The sequence below is a fragment of the Momordica charantia genome, assembly GCF_013281855.1.
Source record: "Momordica charantia cultivar OHB3-1 chromosome 3 unlocalized genomic scaffold, Mcharantia_2.0 BLBB01000003.1, whole genome shotgun sequence".
In the NCBI taxonomy this organism is placed as follows: domain Eukaryota; kingdom Viridiplantae; phylum Streptophyta; class Magnoliopsida; order Cucurbitales; family Cucurbitaceae; genus Momordica; species Momordica charantia.
In genome coordinates this window covers 404150-419438 of record NW_028275161.1, presented here as the reverse complement: position 1 = coordinate 419438, position 15289 = coordinate 404150, and the positions used below count along the sequence as shown (strand labels likewise).

General features: G+C 37.3%; 1 protein-coding gene across 3 annotated transcripts in view; it reads right to left on the bottom strand.

Annotated features, from left to right (window-relative positions):
* LOC111022033 (HEAT/U-box domain-containing protein) overlaps positions 1-15135 on the bottom strand; it is a 30097-nt gene extending 14962 nt beyond the window's left edge. Inside the window, exons 1-7 of one of the 3 annotated variants that reach the window (XM_022299187.2) lie at positions 14648-15135; positions 14435-14552; positions 14258-14320; positions 13187-13264; positions 6871-6962; positions 1138-1240; positions 302-454 (exon numbers count right to left, since the gene is read on the bottom strand). In XM_022299187.2, the coding sequence (XP_022154879.1) occupies positions 302-454; positions 1138-1240; positions 6871-6962; positions 13187-13264; positions 14258-14320; positions 14435-14552; positions 14648-14703 (663 nt within the window). In that variant the 5' untranslated portion in view covers positions 14704-15135. Of the gene's footprint in view, positions 1-301; positions 455-1137; positions 1241-4255; positions 4348-6870; positions 6963-13186; positions 13276-14257; positions 14321-14434; positions 14553-14647 lie in introns of those variants that run through there. The other 2 variants (XM_022299188.2, XM_022299189.2) reach the window with 2 other exon arrangements.
* Between the last annotated feature and the right edge of the window lie 154 nt (positions 15136-15289).

The window sequence follows — 15289 nt, the reverse complement described above, 5'->3', positions numbered from 1 at the left end:
AAAAACCAAAGGATGGAGTATCTAATATGCAATGGAAATATTAAAAGCCATTCCTGTTCAAGAATAATTCTGAGCAAGAAGCTTTGACTTTGAGGTAGCAAAGTCCCATGAATGCACTAGCACTATTATTTTTTTTTTTTTTGCACTAGCACTATTATTAGGCACTACCATAATGCAGGCAGAAATTCATATGCATACTTGCGCCACATGGACTAAAAGGACATGATTCATTGATATATCGACAACCCTTGTAATAGACCAAAAGAATCGAATCTAATGGAAGGAGATGTTAAAAGCATACCTGCTGGTGCATCTCTTCCAATTCATCCTTGGCAACTGCTTTATCCGACAATGTACCTGGTGTGAGCTTCAAGTTTTCCTCCAGGTACATAAATATCTCAGTTGTACATAAAATTAAAGCATCTACTCTCTTTTCCTGAGCAGGAAATGCTGCCTGTCGTTCACGATTGATTTAAAGCATAGGAGATTTAAGGATAGCAAAAAGTTAGGAACTTCTTTCAGCAATGCTTCCTAATGTTTAAAAAATAAAATGCTTGTCAAATAGGGAGCCCTACACTTTTCACGGCCATAGTATTTTCTATTTTGTCCAGCAACACAGTGATAGGTAATTTGAGGAGTTTGGGCCAATTTATAATAAACACACCAACAAGAAACATCTAAATCATCTTTTATTATACTGTATATAAAAGAGCTCTCTCTAAAGAAGCTGGAACCCCAAATGTCTGAAACTGCTTGTTGCTTGCACACACACTATGCATTTGATTGATCGGAGTGACCCAATTAGAAATTTGTGAACCTAACACCATTTAGAGGTTTAAGTGTGGGTAATATCAGGCTAAGAATCTTACTCTATCCACACAGGCCTCATGAGCAACGCAAGTTGTTAATTGATAAGAAAAGAAAATAATTTTTACTTTTAAAGAATCCTATTTAAAGAAGAAAAGAAAAGAAACCTTTTCCTATTAGGATAAGAAAACACTTACCTATTAGAATAGGGAAACCTAACCTATTAACACCTAAATTCAATAGGAAATTAAAAGATAAAATCATAATTTAACACAAGTACTATAAAATAAAACGCTAATTGTTGAGGTAGGTTGATATTTGATAACAAACCTGCAATGATTGCATTGCACTTTGAGAGACTTCAGAAACTGAATCAAACTGAGAAAACCACCATGGCCCCATCAAAGATTTCAGATGCGGAGCTATATCTCTCCTGAGGAACAACAAACAAGAAAGAAATCACACAAGCTAATTTAGTGCTATCCATAATTGCCAAATGAACTGATTAGCTATATTACATTAATGAAATTTGGTAATTAACTTTGTTAATTAATAAAAAAAAAATAATTCTTACTTACTCCCAGAGAATTGATACAAGACTATAAATAGGAGCTACAAAGAAGAAAAGAAAAGAGGACCTTGTCTATTAGGATAAGAAAACTCTTACCTATTAGAACAAGGAAACCTAACCTATTAAAACCTAAATACAATAGGAAATTAAAAGATAATAATATAATTTAACACTCCCCCTCGAGTTGGTGAATAAATATTTTCCATTCTCAGCTTGTTAACAAATGCTCAAAGTTGTTGTTAAATCCTTTAGTAAGGATAGCTGCTATTTGATTATTTGTTGGTACAAATGGAGTATATATGAGACCGCTGTCTAACTTTTCTTATATGAAGTGTCTATCAACCTCAACATGTTTGGTTCTATCATGTTGAACTGGATTATGTGCAATACTAATGATAGATTATTATCACAGTAAAGTTTCATAGGCATTTCCCGTCGAATCTTCAAATCTTCTAAAATAATCTTTATCCATAGTAATTCGCAGATGCCCAATGTCATTGCTCTAAATTCCACTTCTGAGCTCGATCTTGCAACTAAATTTTGTTTTTTACTTCAACACGTCACTAAGTTCCCACCTAAGAAAGTACAATAGCCAGAAGTGGATTTTCTATCGTCTATCGATCCTGCATAATCTGCATCTGTATAAACTTCTAGATTGAGTTTCTCGCCTTTCTTAAACAACAATCCTCTCCCAATGTAATTCTTTAAATAGTGGAGTATTCGGTACACAGCTTGAAGATGAACTTGTTTTGGACTATGCATAAATTGACTTACCACCCCTACAGCATACGCAATATATGGTCTCGTATGAAAAAGATGTATTAATTTTCCAACTACTGGAGGACTCTCCTCAGATGCACATAATCTATGGTTTGATCAATCAGCGTTCTCATTGGTCTGCTGCCAAGCTTTCCTGTTTCAGAAAGTAAGTCAATCACATATTCTTGTTGTGATAGGAATATGCCTTGTTTAGAATAGGCAACTTCTATCCCAAGAAAATATTTCAGCTTTCCTAGTTCTTTAACTTCAAACTCTTGGATTAAACAATTTCTCAATTTATCTTGTTCGTTATTATCATTGCCAGTGGCAATAATATCGTCGATATAAACAATCAATGTTGTGACTCCCCCTACATTAGAATGTTTTGTAAACAATGTATGATCTCCTTGACTTTGTTTATAGCCCGTCTTCCTCATAACTTGAGAAAATCTACCAAACCATGCCCTCGGAGATTGCTTTAATTCATACCACGCCTTTTCTAATTTACAAACTTTATTTCCTGCTTGTTGATATCTAGGTGGAATCTCCATATAAATTTCTTCTTCAAGATCACCATGTAGAAAAGCATTTTTTACATCATATTGTAACATGTCCCATCCATGATTTACATCAAGAGATAGAAGTATTCGTACTGTGTTCATCTTGGCAACGGGCGCAAAGGTTTCAAGATAATCAACTTCATATGTTTGAGTATATCCCTTAGCAACCAACCGTGCTTTGTACCTCTCAAGTGTTCCATCTGCTTTATACTTTACAGTATATATCCATCAACATCCTACAGCTTTTTTATCTTTAGGCATAGTAACCAACTACCATGTTTTATTTTTTTCTAAAGCCTACATTTCAAGATTCATTGCTTGCCTCCATTCTTCATGTTGTATTGCCTCCATATATGTTTTTGGAATATTTACCTTGAGTAAGGTTAACCATAAAACTTCTGTACTGACTTGAGAGTTTGTCATATGATACAAAGTGAGACAATGGATACTAAGTACATGTCCGTTTTCCCTTCCTTAAAGCAATCGGCAAATCCATGTCTAACTCATCATTAGCAAACATTGTAATGTCTGACTCATCATTAGTAGATACTATAATGTTTGATTCATCACTGATTATTTTCTCGTCAATTTCAGTTCCAGTGATATGTTTAGACTCTTGGACTTGCTTATCTTTTTCAGTGCTCCTTCTTGAATAAACCTGTAATGGTATAGTAGTATAAGGGTTAGATGGCCCTGGAGAGGTGTCTAACGGTGGTAGTAAAGGATTTGATATAGGAAATGTGAGGTTGGGAATGGGCAAATCCTTATCTTCCAAGGATAGTTCCTCCCCCTGAAGATAAGGTGAGGTAAAGAAGCTGGTGTCTTCATAAAAGGTAACATCAGCAGAGATGAAGAACCTTTTTGAAGGAGTCAAGTTATTTGTTGTCCGAAAATCAGGATAAAATTTTGATAGGATATTCATAGGAGTTTTCTGGTCTAGAGTAGCAGATGGTAACCTATTGATTAAATAAATGACTGTTAACACAGCTTCCTCATAAGGATTTAAGAACATTTCTTTGAAAAAGAATGGCATGTGTCACAGAAAGGATGTGACCAATTTTTCTTTCGGCCACCTCATTCTGTTGAGGAGTGTCCACGTAAGACGACTCATGGATGACTCCATTTTTTTGAAAGAAGGATGTTAAGTTTTGATTGAAGTAATCTCGAGCATTGTCAGAGCAGAATCGTTTGGGTTTGATTCCGAATTGGTTTTCTATCAAATGAAAGAATGTTTGAATGGTAGAACCAACATCAGATTTTTGTTTTAAAAGATAAACCCATAAGACTCGAGTACAGTCATCAATGAACACAATAAACCAGCGAAATTTGGAAACATTCGGTACATTGGAAGGACCCCAAACATCAGTATGTATAAGAGAGAAAGGAACTGATATTCGTTTATTATTACTAGGGAAGAGTACACACTTGTATTTAGCGAATTCAAAAACTTCACATTGAATTGACTCAGGATTAAGATTTTGGAATAAATCGGGAAACAATATTTTAAGAGTTTGAAATGAAGGATGTCCTAGTCTATAATGGTTCAACAAAAGCTTACTTGAAGGATGATGAGTTTGTGAGGTGAAGGAGATTGGAACACTGTTCTGACCGACAGGTTCATTAAGATAATAAAGTCCATCTTTTTCATTAGCAAGTCCAATCATCTTCTCATTGCCCTGGTCCTGTAAAATACAAGGAGAATCAGAAAAAATTACTCTGCATCCTAAATCTTTGATCAAATTCTTTACCGAGATCAAATTAACAGTTAAACGTGGTATATGAAGCACATTCTTTAAAGTAATGTTTGAATTTATCTTGATGTCTCCTTGACCAGCCACTACCAAGGTACCATCTGCTGTAGAAATTCTCTTATTGCTCGGACAAATACTATAAGAAATAAAATGGCAGCTACTATTCGTCATATGGTCTGTTGCACCAGAATCAATAATCCAGGTACAACGTTTAGGCTGAGAAGTTGTACTTGTCAAAGTTACCGAATCTGTACCTTGACTAGGAGCATTATCAAAAGTTTTTAAGAAGCTCCTTAATTGTTTGATCTCATGCATGTCCAACTTTTTTGTAATTTGTTTTGACATTGATACCAAGACTAAACAGCAACTAAAAAAAAAAAGGAGATCCATGCACAAAACTGATAATCAGCACTGAATCGAACCGAAAGAGGGCTGAACAAAATCAAAACCAGTCAAATCGGACCAAAAATCTGTCGAACCGAACCAAATCTGATTGAACCGAACCGAAACCAGTCGAAATGAACCGACAATGAACTAAACCGGACCTAAAATCACTGAACCAATCCGACAACAAATTGAATCGGGCCTAAAGGAGCCAAACCAAAAAAATTGACCAAATTACACTTTTGTTTGAAATCCACAAAAAAAAAATTAGGGCTCGATATTACGAACTACAACCCTCCCACGACAGAACTGAACTCGCAAAACTGTACACAGACAGCTACGACGGCAGCAGTGACGTTCGATCCCTACGACGGGAGAATCAGCGGCGGCGTTTGTACCAGTCAAATCGAACCAAAAATCTGCTGAACCGAACCAATCTGACTGAACCGAACCGAAACCAGTCGAAACGAACCTACAATGAACTAAACCGGACCTAAAATCACTGAACCAGTCCGACAACGAATTGAACTGAGCCTAAAGGAGCCGAACCAAAAAAATTGACCAAATTACACTTGTGTTTGAAATCCACAAAAAAAAAAAATTAGGGCTCGATATTACAAACTACAACCCTCCCACGACAGAACTGAACTCCCAAAACTGTACACAGACAGCTACGACGGCAGCAGCGACGTTTAATCCCTACGACGGTAGAATCAGCGGCGGCGTCTGTGTGCTTGCAAATCTTCGCCAGTAGCGGGGGTGATCTTAAAGGGGTGAAGGACTGATAATTTCTAAAAGTGCATCGGAGTCCTTATATGGTATCGTCTGAACACGGACCCACGAACTCACGAACTCGAGGAACCCACAAACTCGACGCCGTCTGAACGAGAATCGGATGACTTTGACGACAGCACGACGGTGGCTTGAACACTCTAGCAGCAAGAAGAGGAGAAGGAGAAAAAAAACTTATCGTCGACACCCTAACCTTCGAACGGCGAACAACCAACGAACAGAGAAGAAAAAATAAAATTGATTGATCCAAATGAGAATCCACGTGCCACTAATACGCACGTCGTGAAGACACAGAAGAACGAACGTGCTGCTAGGTAACGAATACCAAAAAAATAAGCCAAAAATAATAATAATAATACATTGATTGACAATGAAGGTCAATCGAGAAAAATTAAAAATGATGAGCGATGACGACCAATCGAAAAAGCCTAAGGCTTTGATACCATGTTAATTAATAAGAAAAGAAAATAATTCTTACTTCCAAAAAATTGATACAAGACTATAAATAGGAGATACAAAGAAGAAAAGAAAAGAGGCCCTTGCCTATTAGGATAAGAAAACTCTTACCTATTAGAACAAGGAAACCTAACCTATTAAAAACTAAATACAATAGGAAATTAAAAGATAAGAATATAATTTAACAAACTTCTTTGTGAGTTCCTATCGGTTAGGTGTTATCCTTTTAGATTGGAACCCTTTCTTTAGGAGGATATCCTATGCAGGGCTGGTTTTTTTGTTCTGTCATTGTACATTTGTTCTTTTTTCAATTAAAAGTTCAGTTTCCCAAAAAAAAAAAAGAAAAAAGATCTGGCAATTAACCATTGAACATATTACATAAATGAGTTCTGCCAATATCCCATTGAACATGTAAATATCCAAATCCAACTAGAATTTGTCTGAAAGCAATTAAACAGGAGGGTTTAGTGAAAATGTAAAGGGACTTCTTTATCAGCATCTATAGGAATGAGGAGAAAATTGGTCCATACCAGATGTCTACTTTTATAGAGTACTAGGCTTATCTAGAATCTTCACAAGTATCTTTATATTCACCAAATGCATTAAAATAAAAATAATAACTAAAAAAATAAAAAGAACCAATGTTTTCAAGCTCATCATTACTTTACATATGAGCTAGGATATTATCCATCAAACTAAACAAAGGTTGCACTGAGATCAACATCCAAAGCATGTACAGAAGGGGGAGGGGGAGGGGCTATAGAATTATGAACAGCAAAGAACTATGTACCCAGCAGCAATTACAAGATTGGTCATTGTGTCATGTGTAGCACGTCGGACATCCCTATTATAATCCATCAATAGTTTCTTGTATTCAAAAACCTATAAAAAAAATGGAGAAAACCATTGTCAAAAAAAGCAATTTCAGAAATGCACCATCGTGCATTAATAGTGTCATAATATGACAATAAATTAACTGCTGGATAAATGCTAAATAGTTGAAGAAACCAGGGTTTTTCTTTTCTTCCGAGTTCAATTAACTATAAACTATGCGCCTTGGAGAATGTACATATACACTTTAGGAGAAAAGATAAATAAGTTATAATTACAAATCTAAACAATAAGGAATCAAAAAATATATATATTATCCACATAATATGCAATGGCTGAAAGGAAATGAACAAAAAGAGAACAATTTTGAGAAAAGGCAAGAATAGGAAAACTATTTATTGAAGGGAACTGTCATCTTTCAAAAATAATATAAACATTTCAACGGTCCTCCTTGGTTAAAGAAAACTTGGTACGCTTATCTAGGCTGCTGGTGTATTTTTGAGGAATAAGCATTACTAAAATTAAACTCTAACTATTCATATACCCAATAGGAGGTTAGCTAGGAAGTTAGGAAGAGAATAATAGAGAGTTGACAGGAGGAGCAGCAACAGTAGAAAAAATAGTCGGTGAAGGAGAGACTTTGTCCTCTCAAATGCCTAAAAATCATACCCTTAATAATCAAACACAAGTTCGACAGATACAAAGCTTGAATCCCATATGTAACAAACAACTCTATCCCAAATACAAATAGTATCACAGAGGTAATTGGAAAGATGGATTGTGCATCATTAGTACAGGGTAAAACCTCCATACAAGCACAAGTCAAAGCCAAGAAATATCATCAACAACAGTAGGAGAGTCAATTCAGATAGCATCCTCAATTTCTCCTTCTTTTTTTTTTATTTTTTTGTTGATAAGAAACATCAGTCTCATTATCAAAAGAGGCAATACAAAAGCGGGGAGATGAGATATCCCCTCAGGCCACGGGATTACAAAAAAGACTCCCAATTGGCAACAATTTGAGAGACCAAATAATTACAAAAAGCCTTTGTATTAACAGCCCAAGAAGAAGCAAAAATTTTAACTAACTCCCAAAACATCTTCCCATCTGTCTCTTCTCCTCGAAACGTTCTCTTGTTTTTCAAAACAAAGCCTCCAAACCAAACCAACCACCCCAAGAATCCACAGAATCTTCACGTGCTCTTTTAGATGGGGGCCTTGAACGAGCTGAAGGAGAGCCGATTCTGGAAAACACCAGCTTAACTTAAAAATCTGTAATAGCTCATTCTAGCATTTCACTGCAAACAAACAATTAAAGAACAGATGCCACATGTTTTCCTCACTGATTTTTCATAAAACACACCAACTTGGGGAGAGACCAAGGAAGGGCATTTGTTTTTGAAGTCTGCAATGAGTTTTCAGCCTACCGTGCATTAGCAACCAAAGGAAGACTTTAACTTTTTTGGGAACCTCTAGATGCCACACAAAAGCTCCCTCAAATTTATCCCCTTCTGTTTTTAGACAATAAGTGAGTGATTGACCGAGAACACACAGATCTTTCAAGGGACCAAACTCTCCTATCATTCATGGCTGACATGGAAACACTTTCTAGGATGTTAAGCAAATCAGCAAATCAGCCCACTCAACCACTTCCCTGTCTGCCAAGTTTCTTCTAAAGGACAAATTCCACCCTCTGCTTTCTACCTCCCAACGCTGCTCAACTATTAAATTCTTTGCTGAAGAAACTCTAAACAGTCTCGGATAGATTTGGTAGAGCAGTTCTTCTCTCAGCCAGACATCCTTCCAGAAAAATAGTCTTGTTTCCTTTACCCACCTTTGTTTTATACCATCTCTCTGCATCCTGACAACATTTGACGATGCTTACCATGGACCTTTGAACAGAACGGAATCTTTAATGGTTGGCCACCATTCTGTGTCACTGAAATTATATTTGCTAGCAATCACATCTCTCCACAAAGCTTCAATTTCAGTCACAAATCTCCACCCCCATTTAGCTAGGAGTGCAAAGTTTTTGCTTGCCAAGGTTCCTAAGCCCACACCTCCCAAAATTATAGGTTTAATGACCACCTCCCAACGAAGGGGTGTGGGCCTCCCCCCTCTTTGCCGCCTTTCCAAAAGAAATCCCTTATTAGCTTCTCCAATCTGGAAATTACTTGCTTAGGGCATTTAAACATAGAAAAGTACTACAGGGGGATGCTCGAGAGTTCAGACTTTTCCAAGGTAGCCTTCCTCCTCTAGAGATATTTAGAGAGCTCCACTTCATCAGCCTTCTTTCAACTTTTTCCTCCATTGGCTGCCAAAAGGCTTTATTTTTAGCTTGACCTCCAAGAGGCATTCCCAGATAAGACATGGGCCAAGATCCTGTTGCACATTCCCAGAGAGTTGTTGTAGTCATTAGTTCCTGGTCAGAAACATTTAGACCAACCACCTGTGATTTAGCCAAGTTAACTTTAAAGCCTGAGATCTCTTCAAAACAGTAAACCTTGTGCGTTAAGTTTACGAGCGAAGACTTATCATATTTGGAGAACACAAGAGCATCGTCTGCAAACTGAAAGTGATTTACACGAACCTCATTTGAACCCACCTGAAAACCTTTTAATCATCCCTCTGCCACTCCTTTGTCCAGCAAGCTACTCAACACATCAGCAACCAAGACGAAGAGAAAAGAAGCTAAAGGATCACCTTGACAAAGGCCCCAAAGGCTTTAATTCAGCCACGAGGCCTCCTGTTTATAATGATGGAGAAGGAAGTGTTAGCGATACAGCCCCTCGTCCACGAGATCCATCTAGCTCCGAAGCCTTTCTTACGAAGCACTTCAAGGAGGAAGTCCCAATCCACCAAATCATAGGCCTTTTCAAAGTCTAGCTTGATGATCCATCCTTTTTCTTTCTTAGCCTTATACTCATCAACCAACTCATTTGCCACCAGAATTGGATCCAAAATTTGTCTTCCTTGTATGAAGCAAGGCATATTGGTTCTTGCTCACTGTCCATTCCAGAACCTCTCTCAATTTTCTAGCGAGGACTTTGGCTATCACTTTATAAAGGCTTGTGACTAGATTGATTGGTCTGTAATCCGCCACCCTTGTGGCCCTCTCTTTCTTGGGGATTAAGCAGATATAGGTTTCATTTACACAATAATTGACTACTCCGCTTTCGAAAAAGTCGTGGAACACCTTAAGCACGTCTTCTTTGATGATGTTCCAAGACTTTTTCATAAACTCTCCCGTGAAGGCATATGGCCCGGAGCTTTATGATTCCCACACTCATCTATAGCTGCTTTAATTTCTTCCTTATTGAAGGGGAGCTCCAGCTTTTCGCTGATGCCTTGTGATAAAGGTTTCAGTTTATGTTCAAGGAGCAAAAGCACTTTCCTGACCTTTTCAAATATTGGTTTTTGTAAAAGGAGACAAACTGATCCACTATTTCCCCTTCCCCCATCAAGCTGATACAATTCTCATTCTGAATTTCTGTGATCGGCCTCTTCTTCATTCTAGCGACCTTCCCCTCTAAGCCAAGATAGCCTCCTCAACAAAGACGAAGATGGTCAAATTTAATGAGGAGGCGAATACAATGACCTTCATCAAAAGATACCATCACATTCGTTGTATTGTTCTAGAGATTAACATGGTAAGATGGAAGTTTCTTTTTCAAGCTTTACCAGTAGAATTAGTCGATCCTGGGATAGCTCAATAAAGGAAGACATGCGTGCGAAAAAGGATCTTGCATAAAGAGTTATTTATTCAAGATGTTTAAGCCACTAACAGATACCCTTATCATTAGAGAAGGTTCTCCACCAATAGTACTTTTTTTGTGAAAAAAACCATGCTTTCGCTCCGAGAAAATGAAAGAATATACAAGGGCATGCAATAATAAGCCTGAAAAAACAGGAGATCCACCTCTAAGAACGGACCGCAATCCAAAATAATGGCACCTAATTGGTAATTACAAAAAACCTTGAGAATCGAAACCAAATGGGCATTAAATCTAACCAACTCACAAATTTCCCCCAAGACCTCTCAACGCCTTTAAAAGAGTGCAAGCACAATTTCAGCTATCAAAGGGGTTGTCAGCAAATGATTGTGGCAAGACCAACAAAAAAGAGCATGTCCCAACTCACATGGGATAAAGGGGACTATAGGATAAGTGGCTGCATGAAGAAAATAGGATAAAGTGGCTGCATGAAGAAAATGATGCCACACTTGCCAAACTCGAAAGAAGCAATAGTTTAAATACTACTAAGGCAAATAAGAAATAGGGAGCTTTTGGCCACAAAAATCTTGGATGTGTTCTTTAGGGTTTAGTAAGTCATCGCCTACCCTTTCTCTCTAAGCGAAGATGCTAGGACATGCATTTCATCCCTAATAGTCTTTGCGGGCAAACACATGTTCTCTTTTATCAACAATAACAAATGGATGGAATCCACAGCTTGGCTCGAAGAGAGTACTTGTGGTTCATGATTTTGTCTGGGAACATGAGAAGATTGGATTCTAGAAGAACAAAGGAGGCTTGTCAAGGGGTTGAATATGACTTGAAGGAGGTCTCAGGCATCGTGTTTCTTTAAGAGAGAAAAATAAACTGTCAAAAGGTTTTAATTAAGTCCATTAGGGGGCTTGAGAGGTATAGGTTTTGTGGGCTCCACATAAACGTTTGGATAATTTCTCAATGATGTGGAGCAAAGGGTCTTTAAAGGTTGTGGAGGGCAAGAGCTTCTGCTTGTTCAGAAGGTACAAGGAACTTTTTGAATTTCAGTTATTTAGAACGTATAGAGAGAGCTTGAAAACACCGTGGATTTATTTGAATGTCAGTGGTGTTTGGAGGGACTTAGATGGTCTCATGGCTGATCTCCTATTGGAACTGGGAGAACTATAACAAGTTTAAAAAGACGTAATACATTGGTTTATAGCTACAGTCTCAATTCACTTATATCCAATTGGAGAAGCTTTTTGCAACTTCATCTAGATATTTCATGCTATCAATGAAATTTGTTTCCCAAAAAAAAAAAAAAACTATAAATTTTGATTTCCAAAAGTAAATTCACATGGTTGAATCCAAGCGAACCAATATACACCTTGTAGAGCAACAGATTGTTGGTTTCATAAGAATGGCTTAATTATATCCAAAACTCTAGAACTTTTAAGCTTCTGTGAACAACCTCATATCACTACCTTGTATTTTTGGATACCACTGCTGTTAGATGGGGTTCATCATCCAAATTCTGCAAACTCGGGGCAAACGGGAAAACACTAAGGAACTATTATCCACAAAATGAAAGACTACTTTTTTGTTCAATCTAGGAGCTCTTTTTTTTCTTCTAACAAAAATGAAGACTTCTATTTCGGGATATAAAAGTACAAACAATAGCATCCAAAAAAAAGAAACCGACAATACAGACCTGACCCTAAAGATATAGTTCAACAAAAAAAAAATTATAGACAAGAAGTTATATTATCAGAAGGAACTTCAATGAAATTGTTCTTTTTTAACAAGAAACAAATAGTTTGTTGATAGATGAAAATATATAAAAATGTTCAAGGATAAAAATCACCCCATAAAAAGGGGTGAAAAAGAAAAACCAAACAACCGAGTAAAGAAACAAATCTCCAAGTACACGAGATAAACATAAAACATTTAAGAACAAAATAACACCTAGAACCTTTGACAAAAGCCAAAAATGGGGAAAAAATGCCCAGTCTCCGTATGCAAGATCCCACTTGTTGGAAGAAATTTCCAATTAAAAAGCTTCCTTAGCACAATAAAAGGCTGAAAAATCAAGGTCTCGAACCCTACCCAGACCTCCAACGTTGGTAAAAGCATACTAACACAAGAAATCAGACGATATGCATAATCATTTCAAACAAACCAAAAGTGATTCTTCTCCCAAATATATGACATAATTGTCCCAAGAATTGGTCAATGCCCAATGGAGTGATTTGCCAGCTGCTGTCATCTTCTCTAGCTTGAAATCTGAAAAATTCCAGATTGGATAATAAAGCAAAAAAAAAAATATTATCTCAAGTAGCTCCATACTCCTGCTCACAACCCAATTTCCCCTACCCTCCAGTTCCTTTTCTATCATCCTTCTCAAATACCCCATCACTCTCATGACAGAGTCTAATAACACATTAAAGGACAATTACTAATGTATAGCAACACTAACACCAAATGAGAATTAAAATAAGAAAATGAAAGAATACACTGTGTCATCTATGCAAAGCAAAGATTCGTTGAACGTGAAGAGGGAAAGAGAGATACCCATTGTGGAATAATTGATGCAACGTCTTTCCCAGACTTCTGCTTAAGAAGCTCTGACAAAGATGCCAATGCTTTGAGCTGTTGAAAATCTAAAAGCAAATTAGTTCTTATCAATCATCTTCGAAGGAGAAAAGTAAGAAAGAGGGGGAGGAGATAGAAACTTGCTAGAATAGCTACAAAAGTTGTACTCCGGTGTAGAGACAAAAGGGCAGTGGTCCAATCAATGAAGTTTGAGAAGTAAATAATACATAAAATCTTTGAAATACAATAAACCAGAAGGAAATAAATATCACACTATTCTGAGAATAATAAACTAACCTAATGGTTTTTCTTTTTCTTTTTTTAATTTTGCAATATGTGCCAGAAATTTTCCAATCCCGCACTTGGATAACTTACACATAAAATAAACTAACCTAATAGTTTTCAAAGCACAAGTATTATGACTGTACATATACAATATTCCTGCACTACAGCTTTTACATGATAAAAGTACTCATTACAATTAATCAATTATTACTACAATTTTCAAATAATTTAAATTGTAGGGCCGTTGGTTAGATAAATTGAGATTTAAGAAATGCTACCCCACTGAATTAAGGGGAGAATGGCCGTGATCAATGAACAGCATTCCAAGAGGCAACCACTTCCTCTAACAACGAGAAGAGTTTAATACTGCATTTATATATGCAATCGATATTGCGAAGGAAAAACGTACACCAAGCCATGAAAAAAATTTCTAGTTCCACTAAGAAAGTAAAAATGGGCCTGTTTTCAGAAATCCCACTCAATTCCCTAATATCCTAGGAATATTTTGAACACATGACAGTTTAGTAGTTTTGGAGGTAGAATTTAAGTGAACTCGGAGACTTGGGACTCTGGAGTGATGTTGTATATTGGAAGATAAATGTCAACCACATCTCAACAATAGATGAAGCATTTTCACTTGAAGAGTAATACATCTAACATGCCTCTTCTTATTTGTCGTGCGTATAAACTCTTGCTACTTATTTCCTACTGAAGAGCCTCGCTTAACGGTAGATGCAAGACAACAGATAACCATATACAAATTACCTTCGTAATAGGGTCCTTCCTCGAAAGCCTCTTTAAGTGCTGTGCAACTTCACTATCAATATCCTGCGTACTCACAAATATCACCAAAAGCAGTCTCGTCAAAATAACAAAGTCATCAATCAAGCAGCTTTCATTACAATAATATCATGTATCAACTCTCAATCCAAACAGCCATACCGAAAAAGGTGCTGCATCATCCCCGGCGAGAGAGGAATCCAGCCGGTAACTACCAATAAAGCCGCCGAATCCAGCAGCGTTGGCGGCAGAATCCGATGGCAGAAGTGACGCTGCCAAACTGGGAGCAAAATAGAAGTAGAATTCATCAAGGTTGCAGTCAATGGGATAATTGAAAGCAGTGATCTTCGCATATAAGAGAGAGAAGTTAGCCACCTGCTGCTTGAAGGTCTAGCCTTGCTTCTACCTCCCTCTCCCTTCGGCCTACCCATCCTAGTTATGGGCAATAGCGCAGTTGAAAACACAGACGGATTGAGAATCAGAGAGATAGGATAAACTTAAGAAGAGAGCTGGAAACCCTGATGATGATCGAACTCCGCCAATTGGGCGGAAGTTCTCGGAATGTGATGAGAGCCAGAGGTTTGGTGATGGATTAACGATGCGCCGCCGCCTTCCCCCCAAAGTCAGCAGATTGAAATTGTTAGCAGCTTCGGCTCCGCCTTGGGCGACGGCGACGAAACGACAACGCCGCCTCCTCGCAAAAACCTTGAAAGTTGGAACGTCGGTGTATCAGCTGAACATACGGGAATTTGTAGCTCCTGCGCTCAGAAACGAGAAACCAAATTCCAATTTATAGGTTTCAAATTCAACCCTGAGTCACCTGCAAATGCAGCTGAGAGCTATGCCTGACTCGTCATATTTCCCTCTAACGCCCAATGAAATTCCAATTAAAATAGGAAAATATTTTGCACTATTAAAAATTTCACAATTTTTTTTTTTTAAGAAAAATCTCTATTTTTACCTTCTTCTCTCCTAATTTTCAATTTTCAAACATTTAAGAGCAGTGATGACAAGATT